This window comes from Trachypithecus francoisi, unplaced genomic scaffold, assembly GCF_009764315.1.
Source record: "Trachypithecus francoisi isolate TF-2019V2 unplaced genomic scaffold, Tfra_2.0 Lachesis_group3, whole genome shotgun sequence".
Taxonomy (NCBI): domain Eukaryota; kingdom Metazoa; phylum Chordata; class Mammalia; order Primates; family Cercopithecidae; genus Trachypithecus; species Trachypithecus francoisi.
In genome coordinates this window covers 1,351,458-1,371,563 of record NW_022681468.1, presented here as the reverse complement: position 1 = coordinate 1,371,563, position 20,106 = coordinate 1,351,458, and the positions used below count along the sequence as shown (strand labels likewise).

The 20,106-nt window shown below is 59.6% G+C and overlaps 1 protein-coding gene across 9 annotated transcripts in view; it reads right to left on the bottom strand.

Moving 5' to 3' along the window:
• Positions 1-2,177: 2,177 nt before the first annotated feature.
• Positions 2,178-20,106, bottom strand: part of BRF1 (BRF1 RNA polymerase III transcription initiation factor subunit) — a 79,793-nt gene continuing 61,864 nt past the window's right edge. For 6 of the 9 annotated variants that reach the window (XM_033191036.1, XM_033191040.1, XM_033191043.1 and 3 more), the window contains 8 exons: positions 15,464-15,730; positions 13,862-13,923; positions 12,941-13,088; positions 12,788-12,843; positions 10,993-11,249; positions 5,046-5,097; positions 4,023-4,194; positions 2,178-3,486 (listed from right to left, as the gene is read on the bottom strand). In XM_033191036.1, the coding sequence (XP_033046927.1) occupies positions 3,449-3,486; positions 4,023-4,194; positions 5,046-5,097; positions 10,993-11,249; positions 12,788-12,843; positions 12,941-13,088; positions 13,862-13,923; positions 15,464-15,730 (1,052 nt within the window). In that variant the 3' untranslated portion in view covers positions 2,178-3,448. The remainder of the gene's footprint in view (positions 3,487-4,022; positions 4,195-5,045; positions 5,098-10,992; positions 11,250-12,787; positions 12,844-12,940; positions 13,089-13,861; positions 13,924-15,463; positions 15,731-20,106) is intronic. The other 3 variants (XM_033191038.1, XM_033191037.1, XM_033191039.1) reach the window with 3 other exon arrangements.

Sequence of the window (20,106 nt, the reverse complement as noted above, 5' to 3'; positions counted from 1 at the left end):
TCCCGGGCACCCCCAAAGGTGGACACGTGCTCTCACAAAGCCCTGGACCACTGAGCCCCCAACGGGCTGTTCTTCAGTCCTGTCAGGACTGGAACCTGGTATCCATGGGGTGGTGGTGGCCACCAAACACCAGGTTCCTAAGCCAGCTCGTAACAGCCTCGGATGGCCCTGCTCTGAGCAGGCAGAGGCAGCAGGTGGCGGCGGGGGCTGCTCAAGGCTGGGGTGTGCGTGCCTGGCAGGCCCAGCCCAGAAGGCAGCATTCAAGGGGACAGATAGCAAACTGGGCTAAGAACATTGAGGCGCAGTTGAAAGGCTGGGCTCCCTCTTCCCCGAGGCTGCAGCATGGTCTGGTCCTGGCACTGGGAAGGGCCCAGGCAGAAGGTGCCCGAGCTGCTGCTGGGCACGCTGGCAGGCCCCGTGCTGTGCAGGGTCACAGCTGGCCAAGCACTGCTTCAGGCCTGTCAGCCTCTGGGTTGGGAGATGTGGCCTCCAAGCCACTTACGGGACCGAGGGATACAGACCTGAATGCACCCCTTGAGCTGGAAACTCGTGGCAGGGAAAGCCCAAACCCAGGGTTCAGGCCAGCACCCAAAGGCACCTGGCCACTATGGCTGTCTACTCCTGGGCCACAGTGCCTCATCACCTTGGCCACCCAAGTGTCTGTGTGGCACAGGTCCCCATGGCTCCAGGACCCGGATGCTGTGTTCCACACCGCACCCTCTGGGGTCTTTCCTCCACCAGCCCAGAGATGTCCCACCAGCCGCTGCGGGGCTTGACTCTGGCACACGGGTCACCGTCCGGCCCCACCTACGCCCCTCAGCCCCACCCCAGCCATCCTCTCCCATGCCCCAGCCCCCAAGTCCCACCCAACCCCTGCAAAGGGTGGACAGCCACTGTCTCCTGGGCCTCCCCTTCCCCTGGCCCTCACCTCCCACCCACCTCTCCACCCCTCCCTCTCCCTCCAGCCTCAGGCAGGCCCTTCAACCAATATCCTAAACCACCTGTGTGCCAAGTTCCTCCTGCACAGGCAGCGTGGAAACCCTCTTTCCTGGCCTCCCGAGTGGAAATGCCCAGCCAGAGCTGTCTGTCCAGAAAACCTCCCTCCGACACCCAACTGCCCCCAAAGCAGGTCTCCCTGGGATGAGGATTCCTTCCCTCCTGCAGAGCTGCAGCCCACCTGTGCCTAGGGCCCCACAGCCTGGCAAACAGCACCATGAGAGCCAGACACTGCCCCCAGCCCTGCACCCCAGCACCCAGGCCGAGGGCTGGATCCCTGACACAGGGCACTGCCTGCCTCGCCTGTGCCCCTCAGCCACACATCTGGTCTCCTCCTCAAATAAGATCTGGGGGCAGGTATCACCCATTTCACCCCCCAAATCCACCCTCTTTGATCTCCAACAAAACCCCCACTCCATGCCACCTGGCTGTCATCTCTGACCCGGCCCCAGCGGCCATCTGCCAGGCCGGGAGCTCCTCCAGCTGGTCCTCAGGGTTCCTCTAAGAGCACCCTCTCCAAGTCCCCTGCTCTGTGGCCCCACAGCCCACCTGCACCTCCCTCGGGGGCTCTGGGTGCCAGCTATGGCCAAGTCCCCTGCTCTGTGGCCCCACAGCCCACCTGCACCTCCCTCGGGGGCTCTGGGTGCCAGCTATGGCCAAGTCCCCTGCTCTGTGGCCCCACAGCCCACCTGCACCTCCCTCGGGGGCTCTGGGTGCCAGCTACGGCCCCCAGGCCCGCCCACCCTGGCCCAGGTGCTGCTTCCTGTCACCTCAGCCTCAGTGAAGCCCTTGTGGACTGGTCCTGCCGCTTCACTCTCTTCACAGCATTCACCTCCCGGTGCCCACACTGCGCTGGGGGCCCAAGTGGGGGCTTGTCCACCCGGTCCCCGGTGGCACACTCATGCCCAGCCCACGTCCAGCCCAGGCTAATGCACACGCACTTACAGCTGCTGCAGTAGTCAGGGGGACCTAAAGACCCCACACCCCTCACTCAGGGCAGCCTCTGGGTCTCGGGGGCTAATACCCATGGCCAGGCCGTGCAGCCAGCAGCCCCAGTTCTTGACCTGAGACACGGGTCGGGTCACAAAGGGCTGGCTCCAGCTGGCGCTACGTGGGCCCTGATGCACCTGACATGGCGCTGGCCACAGATCGCAACACAGAATCAGACAAGAGTCAGGCGATTTCTGTTAAGTAACCACAGATCTCTCTGCTTTACTAAATCTATTCTTCCCCGAGCCTTCGAGAAGCCCTGGCAGGACCCAGGCTGGCTGCTGAGCTCTGGGTGGGGGTATGGGGGGTCTGGCCTGCTGTGGGCCAAGTGGGGGCAGGACATACAGCCCACTCCACGGGGAGGATGAGGCCTCCGGGGTCAGTGCGGCACGACTCTGCCTCCAGGCCACCCTCTCCCAGGGACACAGGGTGAGGCCCCTCCTCAGCCACACCCAGGGCAGCCATGCCAGAGCCGAGACCCCTACGGCTGGTGCTGGGCCTTCCCATGAAGAGGCCTGGCCCTGGGGAGGCTCTCGGGCCTCCCTCTGCCCTCCCTCCTGGATGGGGGACCTGATGCAGCTCTGACAGGGAGCGCCACTGCCCTCTGGCTCTGTCCACGGGGCACTCCCAACACCAGGACACTATGCAGGCCACGCCCGCACTGCCTAGTTATGCTCAGGCGGGTGGGCACTGGTCTCGGCTGTCGGGCACTCAGTTCGCCTGCTGGCAGCCGCAGGGCTCCTGGGGACACAACTCGTGTCCCTGAAGCAGAAGTCTGAACCCCACGCTGCTCCAGGCGGTGCAGGCAGTGGGAGGGGGGTCTGGAGGAGGCAGGGGTGGGGGTGTCTGCCTTGGAGGAGGCAGGTATCTGGATGCAGGGCCACAGCTGGAGCCAGAGGACCTTCAGACAGCATGGTCGCGGGAGAGCTGCTGCCTCTCAAGTGCCAGACCCTCAGCTCCCACGGCTGCACCAGACAACTGCAGGGCTCCAGCTTCCTCTCTGGCGGAGGCCACTGGTGCCGAGTGCTGCTCAGGAGGGACAGTGCGGAGGGTGGCTGGAGACTCCAGAACTGGTCCTGAGTCACAGGGCCAGCACACTCAGCCCTCCACACATGTGGACCAGCGGTGGGCTGCCCTAAGCCTGTTTCTTCTAGTAGCAACACCACACTGCCGGCCTTGGAGGGTCCTTGGGTGAGTCGACGGCAGGCAGCGGGACCTAGCCCTGCGCACACCAGGCCCACATCTGATCACACACAAGCAGACACTTGGTCCGGTTTCTCTTGCTGGATAGAAACCCAATCCCAATGGCAAGTTCCACAGGGGACAGGGCTGTGGGGCAGGTGCCACCTGTCACCAGGAGTCTTGGTGCTGGGGCCTGCCTGCTGCGGTCCTGTAAGCCCGTCTGATGCTGAGGAGGCCCGCGAGGCCCCCCGCCAGGACGCCACCTGCCTGGAGGCACGCTTCAGTAGCCATCGTCCTCATCGCCATCACAGCCGTAGTCTGCAGAAGAGCACAGTCGTGAAGCCCAGGGTCTCTGTGGGAGCCAGGAGCCCAGAGTCCCCCTCCACCCACCCTGTTCCTGGTACCCCTCCAGGAGACTCCGGCCCCAGCCCCACTGGCTGTGGTCCCCGTGCCCCGCCAGGAGCCATCTTGGGCTCCTCTCCACCTCCTGGGACTGGCATGCACCCAGAGCAGGGCCTTGCTCCTCGTCGAGGGCACCTGAGAGCAGCATGGGCTCCCTCAGCCTCCCTCCCTGGGCGTGCAGGTCCATGGTAGTGGGCAGACCCGGGAACCTCATGCTGCTGGCTGGGCGGCCCTCATGGTGGGTACCTCACCGTCCCTAGCCTCTCTGACCCTGGCTGGCTCCAACCTCACAATCGACACGACCAATTTACAAAATGTCTTAGTTCAAATTTCTTTCCAGGGAGAAACAAATTCAATTTGAAGCCAACAGGCCCAAGTTCAGGGATCATGAGGGGCAGTAGCTGATGCCTTTAATTCCCTTGAACCCCTCCCAGCTGTCGGGCCGCACCCACCATTGCCGCCCATCATCTGCAGGGCACTGACGCAGGGCTCCCCGTCCTCCTCGTCAGGTTCCTCCTCGTCAGCCTCCTCATCAGCATGGTACGACACAGGCCCGCTCTCCACCAGGACCGCCTGGGGCCTGGCAGGCTCAGCTCTGAGGGCGGGAGAGCTTGGGAGCAAAGCCTGGAACGAAGCAGGGCTCGGATACACACAGAGCTGGGAGCACTTCCTCGCAACAGACCCCTCAGGGCGGGCCCAGGGTGCTCAGCCACTCCTGCCCCTCCAGCGGGTCCCAGGGTGAGCCAGGGCTCCCAGGCCCACTGGCTCCTTCTGGCCTCCTGGTGGCTGTACCACGAGCTGTGTCAGCATCAAGATCCCACCCTCAGGCCTCTGCCAGCCCCTGCTCCTGTACCCTACTGGGCCCTACCCCAGCGCTCGGGGAGCACGCAGAACGCCTTTCCAGACCGTAGGCCTCGGCCGAGGACACTGTGGCCTCCGCCCCCGGGGGGCTTGGCCTGGCCTGGTCCCCAGAACACAGAGAGGGGCTGCTGGGGCCGCAACCCGCCAGCACCTTCAGCTGCACTGGGACCCTCCCTGCTGCTGCCTGGTTTCCTGGGCCAGACCAGTCACCAACAAATGACAGTGCAGGTGAAAGACCCCTGGGCCCTGAAGGGCTGGGCCCTGTGGCCTGGCAGCGCCTGCCTCCTCCACACAGGTACCTGGCAGCACCTGCTTCCTCCACACAGGTTCCCTGCAAGCACCAGGCCCACAGCAAGGCTGCTCACCCTTGGCCCGAGCGCTGAGCAGGAGGCACACAACGGTCCCCACCTCCTGCCCGCTCCTGCTCCAGCAACTGGGAGCCCCGCCCTCGGGCCTCGGTTCTCTGGCCACGCCAGGCCAGTGTGCAGCAAAGGGGCAGGTGCCTCTGTCAGGCCTGCTCTCCCTGTGCTCACAGACCAAGCATCTGGGCCCAGGAAGAAATGGGTGGGCTGCCTCCCAAGGTCCCCCTGCCCTGGCTGCATGGGACAACGCACCTCTCCTGTGGCCGCCTTCTTTGCTGGCTGTGTAGACTCCAGAGGCCTCAACCTGCAAAAGGAAGCAGAGCGTGACGGCCTCAGCCCAGGCTCCCAGAACGCCTGCCCACTTGTTCCCTTTTGCCTGTTTTCACTTCCCAGCGTTAACTGACGGTTTCTCGGTCCCTCTAGAAGTCTGGTTCTGTGGCCAGCCTCTGTGTGCTCCATCAGTGCTCACCTCACCTCAACACAGAGCTCTGACCCGTTCACATTCTCAACAGGGTGCACCACTGGATGCAGAAACACAGGAGCTGCAGGCGCCCCGCGCCCTGGCCCACTCCTCTTCCAACAGTGCCTGAGCCCTCAAGGAGCTGCCTGCTGCCCTACTTCACTCAGGGAGGAGGGGAGGGAGGGGAAGGGACACTGTTAGACCCGAAGACCCCAGCCTGCTTCCCCAATCCCCGTCAGGCCCAGGGCAATCCTGTTTCCCCTGACAACAGCCTGCACAGGGCCTGCTCGCTGGCCCGCCACACACAAAGGCCAAAGCTGCCTTCCACACGCCAAGTCTTCTTGGAGACTGCTGGTCCCCCCAGGAAGACAGGGGACCCCACGGGAGAGGACGCGGGCATTCCCCGCAAGTCCCAGCAGAGACACACAGGGCTGTCAGGCGGGCAATGAGAGGGCTCAGGGCCTGTGGGGAAGGATGCAGCAGGGGCAGAGCCCTTCCCTCCAGGGCGCAGCTGTGTGGGGAGGCGGTAGGGGACCTGAGTCAGGGCCTTGCCTGGCTGTGACGTGTCAGATGAACTCTCGGGACACTGGGAAGGAACCCCATGACAAGTGGACTTTAGCAGAACACCTAGACATGGAGCTCTGCTCGGGGTGAAGCTGATAGCAGGTGTGAGCCAGGCTGAGGCCCCAGGCTCCCCATGTGGCCCTCTCCATAGTCTGGAGGAAGTGGGACCCTGAGCCCTGAGCTCCCAGAGCTCCTGGTGGTGCTGTATCCTCAGGCCAGGCCTCCAGCCTGGTTCCTGGAGCCTGGCAGGCGCTGCTCCGCCGTCCCCACTCCCATCCCCAGGCCCACTGTGCAGTGGAGCGGGGGCCTCTAGGGATGGCTGGCCCCGGGGCGGAGCTTCTCAGCAGGCTGACTGCAATGAGACACCCCGCTGTGGTCTCTCCAAAAGTGGCTGGCGCTCCAGCAGGCAGGCCCGGCAGCTGGGTCGGAAGCCTGATCTTGGCGGGTGGGACTAAGTCCTCAGGAGATTCATGCTCCGGAAGGTCAGGCCAGCAGGCCTCCGTTGAGGAGGGCCCTGAGCCTCCCCCAGCTCAAGGAGAGGCAGTTTTTTTTTTTTTTTTTTTTTTTGAGACGGAGTCTTGCTCTGCCACCCAGGCTGGAGTGCAGTGGCCGGATCTCAGCTCACTGCAAGCTCCGCCTCCCGGGTTTACGCCATTCTCCTGCCTCAGCCTCCCGAGTAGCTGGGACTACAGGCGCCCGCCTCGTCGCCGGCTAGTTTTTTGTATTTTTAAGTAGAGACAGGGTTTCACCGTATTAGCCAGGATGGTCTCCATCTCCTGACCTCGTGATCCGCCCGTCTCGGCCTCCCAAAGTGCTGGGATTACAGGCTTGAGCCACCGCGCCCGGCCTTCTGATGGAATCTTGCTCTGTGACCAGGTTAGAGTGCAGCAGCGTGATCTCGGCCCACTGCAACCTCTAGAATAGGTCGTTTCTTTGACTTCAGCAGACTGTGCCTTAGCCAGAGAGGAGCAGATGCTGGCGGGCAGGACTACGGGGCCACAGGGAGAACAGCGCTGTTAGGAGGGTGAACTTCCTGCAGGGACATGCCCTTCCTCCCCCACCTGGCACTGAGGACACGCTGAGATTCAAGTCACAAGGTCCTGCTGCACTGACCCAAGGTTCTGACAGACAAATCCAGCTTTTCCAGAACCACGAAGCAGCTGTGCCAGGCCTCACCCTAGGGGGCCAGCAAGCTCCCTGCTCCTGCCGAGCCCGGCTGGAGAGAAGGTGCGTGATGTTCAAGGGTGCAGAACCGTGAAGCTCCCGGGGTCTGAGGGCCAGGTGGGGGCCTGCCTCAGGGGCTTCCCCTTCCTTGCAGTATCCTGTGTGAACCTGAGGCAGCCCGTCCACACGGGAGGGTCTGAGAGCACCTGGAGAACAAGCTCCCACCTGCCATCACCTCGGCCATGGCCTTGGCCTGTAGGGGGGTCCCCAGCCAGGGGCATGAGGATGTGGGGGTGCTGCGCCCCCCGATCACACAAAGCCACTGCCGGGCTCAGGCTGCTCCTCTCACAGCCACGCCAGCACGTGCTGACCCCACTCGGCTGAAGCCCAGTCCCAGCCCAGCTTGGGGCGACCCTGGGGCCTGTAAGCAGACAGGAGGGGAGCTCATCTGGTGGGCCCCCCCTTTGCCCCCCTTGGCCCCTCTGCCTGTCCCCAGAGGGGGATGTTCAGGCGTGACGGCAGACTCATCTGCCTGGGCTAGAGGAAGACCCCGAGGGCCACACCAGCCCGAGTGACCGCAGAGTGAGGAGGACACAAGCTTGGAGGGAGTGGCTGCCCACATCCCCGTGTGGCTCAGCTGCCCACATCCCCACGTGGCCCAGCTCGGGTTCTGCAGGTGTCTGTCATCAGGGGAAGCATGTGTCACGACACGGGACACGGGACTAGGGCAGCCAGAGGGAGATGGGCTGGGCAGCCACCAGCAGCCAAAGAGAATGGGGGTACAGCTCAGGCTGGTTCCCCCACAGCAAGGAGGGGCTGTCACGCCTGGGCCGCCCAAGGCAACACAGCTGCTGCTGAGGGACGCTGTGGTCGCTGGGCTGAGGCAGTGCCTCCTCAGCTGAGCCCCTCCTTGGTGGTCTGTCCTCACCTCCCTTCCTCAGGTTGGAGCCTCAGCCTCTTTCCAAGTAGTCCAAGTCCCTTTTTCCTCATCCGAGCGTGGGTGAAAAGCTGCCCCCATGGGCTGCAAGGGCAACCAGGACATGCCGTTCTGTCCCCAGGTAGACCCCCCCTCTCCCCTGCCCTGCTGGAACTGCCTGAGCTGCCCAGGCCTGAGTGGGGGTGGGGGTGCGGAGGGTTGAGGTATCCCCAGCCCTGAGGTCTTCATGCTTCTGTCTTAGAACACTAAATATTGACGAATCGGATCATGGCCCATTTGTGGGGGAAGACTGATGGGTTGTGAATGCACAAGCAGTGCATGAACACACAGATGTATGTGCACATACACTGTGTGCACAGAGACTCATGCGCACACTCGAGTGTGCACACACTCGAGAGATTTAAGACACACACACGCCCCATGCACACAAACACGCACTGTGTATACACGTGTGCACACGTGTACACAGAAACACAGACAATACAGATACACGTGTTGCACACACACTGCATGCACAGACACACAGGCATGCACATCTGCACTTGCGCACAAAAACTTAGACATGCCCACATACCGTGTGCAGACACAAGCACACATGCACCACACACGTACTGAGTGCACCAACACACACGTACTGTGTGCATATGCACTGCATGCACGGACATGTGCACACACGCACATGCACACACTGCATGCACACGGGCACACACACTGCATGCAGACACAGGCACACATGCACATGCACACATTGCATGCACATAGACACAGGCACACGCACATGTACACACACACTGCACGCATACACAGGCATACACGCATGCACACAATGTAGACACAGGCACACATGCACTGCATGCATACAGACACAGGCACACGCACATGCACACACTGCATGCACACAGACACAAGCACCCACACACTGCATGCACACAGGCACACACGCACAAACACACTGCAGGCACAGAGACATAGGCACACAGACACGCACACACACACTGCAGGCACACAGGCACACAAGCACACGCACACTGCATGCACACAGGCACACAAGCACACGCACACTGCAGACACACACACATGCACACACCGCATGCACACAGACACAGGCACACATGCACATGCACACACACACTGCATGCACACAGCCACACACGCACACACTGCATGCACACAGACATAAGCGCACACACACTGCATGCACAGACACACGCACTGCATGCACGCACAGGCATACACACACACACTGCATGCACACAGACACAGGCACACACACACTGCATGCACACAGACACAGGCATACACTGCATGCACACAGGCACACACGCACTGCATGCATAGACATGCACACACACATGCACACACACGCATACACAGGCACACGTGCACACACACACTGCATACACAGACAGGCACACACTTGTACACACACACTACATACACACAGGCACATGCGCACACACACTGCATACAGACACAGGCACAGGTGCATACACACACACTGCATACACATGCACATATGCACACACACACACTGCACACACAGGCACACATGCACACACTGCATGCACAGGCACACATGCACATGCACACATATACTGCACAGGCACACACACGCACACACTACACAGACACAGGCACACACTGCATGCACACACACACCGCATGCACACGGACACAGGCATACACGCACTGCATGTACTATGTGTATACAGAGACAGACACACATACACACAGAGACACACATGCACATCGAGGCCTTGTCTGGGCCAGCTGGTCAGATGTGACAGAGGGGGCTGTGAACTCTAACCAGGCACCAGAATCACCCAATTGGGACAGGACCCCCGTGCCCGCTAGCGCTGACAGAGACTGGCTGGGCAGGCAGCGGACACTGAGACTCAGGCCTCAGATCCGACCTGAGATTGCTCGGGCACAGGGGAACCAAGCCATGGACCTGCCCTGACTTTACCTCTGCCCCACTGACCTCCCACGCATGCCAGGAGCTGTGCTAGGAATGCATCCCCCGAGGGCCACTGCATGGCTGATGTGGAGGAGACCGCTCATGCGGCCCTCCTGAGGGGCTGAGATGCCGGCTGAGAAGCACCAGCCTGCAAGGAGGTCAGGCTCCCTCACAGAGCAGCACCTGGGCACCGTGGGGCAGGGGCGGGGCAGGCCCATGGCACAGCCAACTCTCACAGGGCGGAGTGGCCGGCCAAGCAGCTCAAAAGGCCAGGGAGAAACCACTGCAAACACCAGGAGGCCCTGACGGGGCTGCCGAGGCTCAGCACTGCCCCACAGGGGAAGCAGCTGGAGACAGCGCAGGAGATCCCAAGGAGCAGTAGGACCAGCAGACGCTCCCAGCCCAGAGACCCGGTGGGGTGGAGTGAAGGTCGGAACCACTACAGGATGGACCCAGAAGCTAACCCGCCGATCCCATCTCCACTGCCAGGAGGTCACATGGACTAGCCGTGGGCCCCAAAGACGCAGCAGGTAAGCCCAGCTGCTCGTGGCCTCGTCAGGAGACCCTGCAGCCGCCACCCAGAGGCAAGCCGTGCACAGAGGCCGAGCCACTCCAAGGTGGCCCTGCATGGAGCTGCAGAGCCTCGTGATCCTGTGCGCGGAAGCCTTTGACAGTCCCTCAGCCACATTCTCCACCTACATCCTCCTTCCTCAGCAGTGCGCTGCTCTCACCCACCACCTCGGCAGAGACAGCAATGCAGCCTGGGTGCGCAGAGCAGGCACAGGGCGGCAGGGCTGGGGGCTCTTCTTCCTGAACCCAGGCTGGAGAAGGGGCCGACCCCACTGAGTGTCCCATCCCCTCCTTGGGACAAAACAGAGCCTAGGCTGCAGGACCCCTCTGACAGCCTGTACTGCTCATCGGGTCACAGCCCGCCAGGCCAAGGACACCATCAATGCACCGGAGACGGCCCACCGGTCCCCAGCATGCAGGTGGCAAATGCCACTCCAGGCACTTCTGTGGCCCCGGCTGGCCCCTGACAGCTCCAGGACCCGAAGCCATGGGCCTCTGCCTGCCCTGGGCTCCTGCCCTAACCCAGCCACGCAGGACAGAATGGTACCTTTTCCCCACACTGGTCACAGGGTCAGCCCCACTTCTGCTGGCTGGCGTTCTCCTTCGTGACAGCTTCCTGGCACTGGCGCTCTGCTCGGGCTGCGCAGCCTCTCTGTGCGGGCTGCCCCCGCCGGCGCTGCTGAGGCCCCGGAGCACGCTGTAGTTGATCTTGCTGGAGATCTTCTTCTGCTCCAGCATCTTCTCAATGGCCTCCCTGGCGGTACTGGCCTGAATTGGCTCCCGTCGCTTGCAAGACTTCTTGGGCTTGATGGAAACACACAAGAATGCCTCCCATGAGTCACGCCCACTGCACTCAACCACCAGGGGCTCCACGTGAGGCCAGGAGCGCAGGCCCTCACAAGGGCTGCTCCTGCCTCCTCCGCCCAGAATGTGGGCCAGCCTGGTGCTCTCTGGGCCTGCCTACGTCAAATCCTGCCCTCCCAGGTGAGTGGGGCACGTGGGCTGGCAGGGCCTCCAGACAGCAACAGCAGCAAATGTGCCACATGCACATGGCAGGGCGACGAGCTGCTGCACTGTGAGGGCCACAGCAGAGACGATACTCAGTGAAGACAGACAATCCGCCCCAGCACCGCAGCCCAGGCCAAAGACAGACAATGGCCGGGTGCAGTGGCTCACGCCTGTAATCCCAGCACTTTGGGAGGCCGAGGTGGGCGGATCACAAGGTCAGGAGATCGAGACCATCCTGGCTAACACAGTGAAACTCCATCTCTACTAAAAAAAAAAACACACAAAAAAATTAGCCAGGCGAGGTGGCGGGCACCTGTAGTCCCAGCTACTCAGGAGGCTGAGGCAGGAGAACGGCGTAAACCCGGGAGGCAGAGCTTGCAGTGAGCCAAGATCACGCCACTGCACTCCAGCCTGGGCGATAGAGCGAGACTCCGTCTCAGAAACAAACAAACAAAAAAGACAGACAATCCGTCCCAGCACCGCGGCCCAGGCCAAAGACAGACAATCCGTCCCAGCACTGTGGCCCAGGTCAAAGACAGACAATCCGTCCCAGCACTGTGGCCCAGGTCAAAGGCCCCAGCTGCCCGAAGACCCTGGATCTCATTCTAGGAGCTGGAGCCACAGACCACTTCAGGGCAATCAGCCTGCACCACCCCTGCTGCCCTCCCTGCATGACAATCTTCCCACGTGGCCCAGCAAGGCCTGGGACGTGTTGCTGGGTGGGGCGGAGTGCTTAAGGTTCCTAACTCCCTGACCACAAGCTCCCCGGGACCTCCTGAGTGGGTAGGCCCCACATCTGCCCTCCCAGACACCTACAGCTTGGTCCGAGGGACCCCAGTCTCACAGGCAGGGAACTGGCTCCCTGTGTTTTCTCCTGCTCAGTCACTCAGAGGCTCAACCACTGCTGACTACACCATGAGACTGAAGGCACGTTCCACCCTGGAGTAAGCCAGCTGAGCCAAGTCACCATGACGACTACAAGGCAGGGAGGCATTACAGTCGGACCTTCCCAGGTCATTAGAAGAGCAAACGCCGGTTACACAGGCAGGAACCCCAGCATCCAGCCCCGAGGCCCGACACAGTCTGCCCTGGTGCTGTGCCCAGAGGGTCACCCCAAGGCTGAGCACACGCCCTCCAAGGTGAAGCCGACGGCTGGGCACCTGTGGCCAGCACGGGGCAGGACCTGCGGGTTAGGGACTTCAGTCTGGGGTCCAGAGCACATGGCCTCCAGCTGTCTACCCTGGGTCACATGGAGAAGGAACATTCCAGAGACATTTGTCCCCCGGAACCTGGACACCCCTGTGAAGGCCAGGCCCGGCGTCACAGGCGCCCACCTTGTGCTCCTTGTAGATGCCAAGCTCCTTCTCTTTGGCTATTCTTGCTTCTTTTTCTAAAAGTTCAGAAAAGGGGCCAGTGTCACTGAGGGCCCACGCCCCAGGCCTGCGGACTGTGTGTCCTGCGTGTGAGTGAGGGCGGGTGGCGCTTACCCCTCTGTTCCCGCAGATACTCGGCGTTCTCCCTCATCCACAGCTCGGCCTTCACGCGGGCTTCCGACTCATTCAGGATGTACTGGGCGAGCACAGGGAAGTGGGGCTGGCTTTTAGCCTTCGCGCACCAGGGCGTGCTAAGGTCGTGCTGACCAGCGGGAAGTATTTCCCCCGTTAGAGGAAGGGGGACCAGGGCCAGCCTCTATTTAGTGCGGAGCCTGGGCTGAGGTCTCCCCGCTCGGGGTGAGTTGGGGACCTGCTGCACCTCTGCCTGTCCCAAGGCCAACCAAGCAGGCCACACCTGTGAGACCCTCTAGGGCAGCCTGCAGGCCCTGCCAACACCAGGACCCTGGCCAGCCAGAGCACAGGCTACAGGTCCCCACAAAGGGACCAAGTGAGGGTGAGAGCCACCCACTCAGGAACAGATGGGCCAGGCTGGAGGGGTCTGAGGCACCACGTGGCCATGAAATCAGGAAAGAAGACTTCCTGCCTGACAGAGGGCAAGTATGTTGAGATAAATTGCAAAGAGCTGGTCCCAATGGCTGGAACCCCTGAGGTTTGGGGACACACAGTGCACGTGGAGTCAGTGGGTACCCTCTTGTGTCTGGAGACCCCCTCGATGGGCTGACCCTGGGGCCACTTGTGTGATCTGTGCTTGCCACAGGCTACATGCCCAGAGGGCCGTAAGGGCCAGGTGCAAAGCTGGGGGCCTCCCAACAGGCCGCCCTGGAGCCAACACTGGACAGGAGAGTCTGGGGGTGGGTCCTGGGAACAGTGGCTAGAAGGCCAGGAGCCCACTTCACCCAGCGGGGTGGGCACTGGGCAGGGGAGATGGCCAACCCTGCCTGGCCACTCAGGGCTCCTTGGGCTGCAGCGCCCTCCCAAGCCTGGCCCCTCCTGGGAAGGGGTGCTGCCACTCACCCTGTCAATCTCCAGGTCGTCAATGCCACTGAGGTCCAGCTCGCCGTCTCCCGAGGCATCTTCTGGAGGGAAGCACAGCATCAGCGTCACTCAGCACCAGCTCTGATGACGGGAGTGCGGCCGCCACCTGGGCTGGCTTGGGACCCTGGGTCTGGGCTAAGGGTCTTCTAGAACCCCATCCCCTCCTCTGCACCAGGGGGTCATGCCCTGTTTCCCCACATGGCCACGTCTCTTTAAATGTTTAGCTAAGGATGCTAAGTGAAGACAGCAGGATGCCAAACTCAAGCTATGAAGGAAAATCCCAGCACTCCTGTGCTTTTTGTAAGAAAGCAACTTTTTAAGATTGGGAGACAGAAGTTGTCTGGCCCCAAAGACCAAGGGAGGGCCCGGAAGCTGGGCAGGAAGGAAAGGCCAGGCCACGGAGTGAGACGGGGGTCTGCGCTGGGGGGCGCCAGCTCCCTATCACTGAGCCCATAGGTCTGGGGATAGAAATGAGGGAGTAGAAATAATCCAGAGTCCAGGCCCAAGGGAGCCTTCCATGATCACACTCAGAACATCCCAAAACCTGCCTGTCACCCCTGCCCAGCCCCACGTGGTCCAGGCAGCCAGCATCTGCACAGCCTGGAATGGGGACAGCCTCTCCTTGCCACAGCCCCACACCATAGCTGCCTGCCCCATACTGCCAACTCAACTCCAGCACAGAGCTGGACTGTCTGGGGTGCTCTCCTGCCACGCTGTGCCATGGCGGAGGCCTGAGAGGGCTCCTCTCAGCACTCAAACAGGCAGCCCTCAAGGCCCCGCATGGCCCTTCCTCAGCCAGAATGGCCCTTTCTGCTCAGGGTCACTGTGCCGCTGGCTGCCCGGGAGCCTGTGCACGTCCCCTCTGCCCGCTGCTCTGTGTGACCTGCCTGGGTTCCACCCACACAGCAGCCCCAGCCATCAGGACTGTCTCCACCCCCGGCCCAGAGGTCACTCGATAAATATTTGCATGGCTCCTCAACACAGAGGCCAGGCCCTGGTGCCCGACGGGAGGCAGGGCCTGAGGGTGAAGTGTTGCAGGAAGGTCCAGGCTTTCAGCCAGGGAAACCTGTCCTGGCAGGGATGGGGGATGGGACCCACCTTTCTCCTAGAGCTCCCAGCCAAATGGGCAGGGTGGAGGGGGCATGACGGGTACGGTGGCCTGGCCTGGGCACTGTGGGACAGGGGTGCCACATCATTGCCATGACCAAGCTCAGCAAATGATGCTCCCCAACCATGATGGACAGACAAGTGGATGAGGTGTGGAGCTGCCCCGTGGAACTCCTGGACGCAACTTGTGGGCTCTGTTCTCCATGGCCCCTGTGGCCTGCAGGCGGTCCCAGTGAGGGTGACAAGACCCACCGCATTCCAGCATCGGCACACACCCAGTTCTTCACGCCAGGACCACTGACGCCCACACGGCCCCACTGGGGGCACTGGTGGTGCCTCCACCCAAGCCCACCGCTCGAAAACACCACACCTCCCGACAAAGGATGGCAGCATCCAGCTCTCCCCGTGAGAGGGACACGTCGGAAAGCTCTCCTGATGACCTCAGCCACCCCCCAGGGCTCCATCAGAACTCACTGGGGTCACTGCTCTGAGAGGAAATGCATTCGCGGATTGAATCTGAGATGCCCAGGCTGGCCGCAGTGGGGAGGGGGTCCAGCAGGGACCCAAGGGCCGGAGGTCTGCCGCCCCACTCGGGGCTTCCTGCTGCTTCCGAGCTGCCGGGGGTGCCGCCAAGGAGCTCCCGGTATAAGTCCTTGTTCAGGTGGCTGGCCGCGGCCTCCAGCTCCTCATCCTCTGTGTCCTCCTCGCCACACAAGCTGGACGCGGTGTCCTCAGTGGAGCCTAGGGGTACACAACCCACACACCACCTGTTAACCAGGCAGAGGGCCAGGGCGCCCACTTTTGTGACAAAAAACAATGCTACCAAGCTGCCAGGTAACCCAGAGAAAGGCTGTCGCTGCACAGTGCCTGGCGGCCACGTGCCAAACAACGAGCCTCAGCCCACACCTCGCACTGCATGCGGAAGTTAGCTCAAAGGAGATCACAGACCTAGGGGGAATTAAAGTACAGACATCTCAGACAAAAACATAAAAGAAAACGTTTGTGACCTTGGATAAGGCAAACATTTCTAATGGCTCTAAAAGCAGAATCCATAAAACAGATAAAACAGGTTTCCAGAAAATTAAGAACTGCCCTTTGAAAGACATCGTTAAGACAATGAAGACAGCCCACAGGCTTATCTGCAAATCTCACAACTGATGAAGGACTTAAATCTAGAACAGATAAAGAATTCCCAAAACTTCACAAGAAAACACAACCCAATTAAAAAATAGGAAAAAGATCTGAACAAAGGCTCCCACGAATACGACACATGGGTGGTAAACAAACACATACAAAGACCTCCTCCAGTCCTGAAGGAAATGCAGATGAAACCACCACCAGCTACGCCTTCACAACTCAGAATGTCCAGCCCTGAAAGGAAAACCGGGCCACGCCTCCCAGGCAGGAGGAACACACTCCCTTGGGCTTCCACGCGTGGTGACATCCCTCTGCAGACAACCTGATCATTTCTTTTTTTTTTTTTTGAGACAGAATCTCACTGTCGCCCAGGTTGGCGTGCAGTGGTGCAATCTCCACTCACTGCAAGCTCCACCTCCCGGGCTCATGCCATTCTCCTGCCTCTGCCTCCCGAGTAGCTGGGACTACAGGCATCTGCCCCCATACCCAGCTAATTTTTTTTGTATTTTTAGTAGAGACGAGGTTTCACTGTGTTAGCCAGGATGGTCTCCATCTCCTGACCTCGTGATCCACCCACCTTGGCCTCCCAAAGTGCTGGGATTACAGGTGTGAGTCACCACGTCCAGCCGACAACCTGATCATTTCTTAAAGACAGACAGGTCGTGGCCGCCCACTTGAGCCCAGGAGTTCCAGACCAGCCTGGACAACATAGCAAGATCCTGTCTCTATGAAAAAATGAAAACGGCCGGGCGCGGTGGCTCAAGCCTGTAATCCCAGCACTTTGGGAGGCCGAGACAGGCGGATCACAAGGTCAGGAGATCGAGACCATCCTGGCGAACACAGTGAAACCCCGTCTCTACTAAAAATACAAAAAACTAGCCGGGCGAGTGGCGGGCGCCTGTAGTCCCAGTTACTTGGGAGGCTGAGGCAGGAGAATGGCGGGAACCCAGGAGGCGGAGCTTGCAGTGAGCTGAGATCCGGCCACTGCACTCCAGCCTGGGCGACAGAGCAACACTCCGCCTCAAAAAAAAAAAAAAGAAAAAATGAAAATGTAGCTGGGTGTGGCAGTGCCCGCCTGCAGTCCCAGCTACTTGGGAGGCTGATATGGGAGAGATGCTTGAGCCCAAGAGGTTGACACTGTGGTGAGCTATGATCGAACTACTGCACTCCAGCCTCGGTGACAGAATAAGACCCTGTCTCAAAAACAACAAAAAAAGACAGACACACTTGCCTTTCACATAAGCCAGCAATTTCACTCCTCAGCAGTTGACCCAAAAGGAAATCAACGTCCACACAAGGACTTGTACACCGGGGTTCAGGAGTGCATCTGAAACAGCCCGGAACGTGCAATGTACTCCAATAGATGAACAGCTACACACCCTCAACGTGCTGAAGGACTGCCGACTGCCACGCCACAACAGACAAGAACAAACCATTGATGGACTCAACATAATTACACCGTGAAAAAAGCCGAAGGGAAAAACATACTGCGTGATCCTACTCGTATGGAATTCTACAGAATGCAACTAATTTATAGTGACAAAAAGTAGCTCACTGGGGGCCTGGGGCAGGAGGGGGGCCGCTGACCAAGGGCCTGTGGACCCCGCAGGAGCCACAAATCTGTGGGTTTTCCTGGTTGTCGCTATGGCTTGACAGGTGTGTGCAGACGTCAACGTTCAGAAACTAAACGGTGCATTTTAAACATGAGCAGTTTGTCATAAGGCAATTACACCGCAATAAAGCTGTTAAAGATCACCCAATGGTGAATTTAAAAGACAGAAAAGAACTTTCATGGGAGGAACGTGAATCCTCCCCCTTGAGCTAGGTGTTCATTTCTTGAAACTGCCTGCTGTTGCCACAAGTAGTTCTAAACTAACCTAATAATGCCGCACCCAATAGCTTAACGATGTACGGCCAATCACGAATAAATATTATTGTAAGCCAATGAGAATTCCTGACAAACAACTTTGTATCCATCCAATCACTATCCCTTTTTGCCTTTAAAAATCCATCTGTGCGGTGGCTCAAGCCTGTAATCCCAGCACTTTGGGAGGCCGAGACGGGCGGATCACGAGGTCAGGAGATCGAGACCATCCTGGCTAACACGGTGAAACCCCGTCTCTACTAAAAAATACAAAAAACTAGCCGGGTGAGGTGGCGGGCGCCTGTAGTCCCAGCTACTCGGGAGGCTGAGGCAGGAGAATGGCGTAAACCCGGGAGGCGGAGCTTGCAGTGAGCTGAGATCCGGCCACTGCACTCCAGCCTGGGCGACAGAGCGAGACTCCGTCTCAAAAAAAAAAAAAAAAAAAAAAAAAAAAATCCATCTGTGGCTGGACATGATGGCTCACTCCTGTAATCCTATACTTTGGGAGGCCAAAGTGCGCAGATCACTTGAGGTCAGGAGTTCGAGACCAGCCTGGCCAACGTGGCGAAACCCCGTTTCTACAAAAAATACAAAGATTAGCTGGGTGTGGTGGCGCATGCCTGTAGTCCCAGCTACTTGGGAGGATGAGACAGGAGAATTGCTTGAAACTAGAGGGTGGAGGTTGCAGTGAGCTGAGATTATGCAACTGTATCCAGCCTGGGGGACAGAGTGAGCCTCTGTCTCCAAAAAAGGAAAAAGTCCATGTGTAACTGCTGCTCACCAGGGTGTATATTCAGGGCAATGAGATGTGTCCTCTCGCGCTGCAATCCTCAAGCTTGACCCAAATAAATTATGTAGATTAATTTTGCCTCTGCTTCTTCTTTTAAGGTTGGCAAAACTCATCTTAAAACATCCCACTCTAGGCCGGGCGCGGTGGCTCAAGCCTGTAATCCCAGCACTTTGGGAGGTCGAGACGGGTGGATCGCGAGGTCAGGAGATCGAGACCATCCTGGCTAACACGGCGAAACCCCGTCTCTACTAAAAAAATAGAAAAAACTAGCCGGGCGAGTTGGTGGGCGCCTGTAGTCCTAGCTACTCGGGAGGCTGAGGCAGGAGAATGGCGTAAACCCGGGAGGCGGAGCTTGCAGTGAGCTGAGATCCGGCCACTGCACTCCAGCCTGGGCGACTGCGAGACTCCGTCTCAAAAAAAAAAATAAAAAATAAAAAAAAAAAAAACATCCCACTCTAGATTTTGTGTGTGTGTGTGTGTACTGGCGACAGGGTCTGGCTCTGCTGCCCAGGCTGGAATACAGTGGTGAAATCATAGCTCACTGCACATCGAACTCCTGGGCTCAAGTGATCCTCTGGCCTCAGCCTCCCGAGCAGCTGGGACTACAGGCGCACACTCCCACACCTAGCTAATTTTTTAATTTTTTGTAGAGATGGGGTCTTACTGTGCTGACCAGGCTGGTCTTGAACTCCGCTCAAGCAATCCTCCTGTATTCGCCTCCCAAAGTGCTACGATTATAGGCATGAACCACTATGCTTGACCCACTCTAAGTCTTAGATTACTTTCTTTTTTTTTTTTTTGAGGCGGAGTCTCGCTCTGTCGCCCAGACTGGAGTGCAGTGGCCGGATCTCAGCTCACTGCAAGCTCCGCCTCCCGGGTTTACGCCATTCTCCTGCCTCAGCCTCCCGATAGATTACTTTCTTCTGAATGTGTTCCAATGTAAAATTCCTGGCTAGCACTGAGTCCTGGAGGGGTCCCCGTGGTGAGGAATGGCTTCTTGGGGGAAAGCACCTGATCCCCAGAGAGCAGACGTCAGTGGGTAATGACCTCTGGACAGAGCAGCCTCTTAGAAACCCCTCCCCGGGCAAGTGGGCCCAGGCCGCAGGTGCCAGGAGCCTTGGGGGCTCCAGCTGCCACATTCCCTGGACATGCACATTCCCCAGACTGTTGGCTCTGCCCCAAAAGTACCTCCAGAGTTAGACCAGGCTGGGCCAGGTCTCTCACCCTGGGTTCCTGCAACAGCCTCCCCACGACCTGCCTCTGCTCTCAGTCCCTCTCGTGGCTCCTACTACCCCCAAGTGAAAAAACACAGTACAGAATACAAAT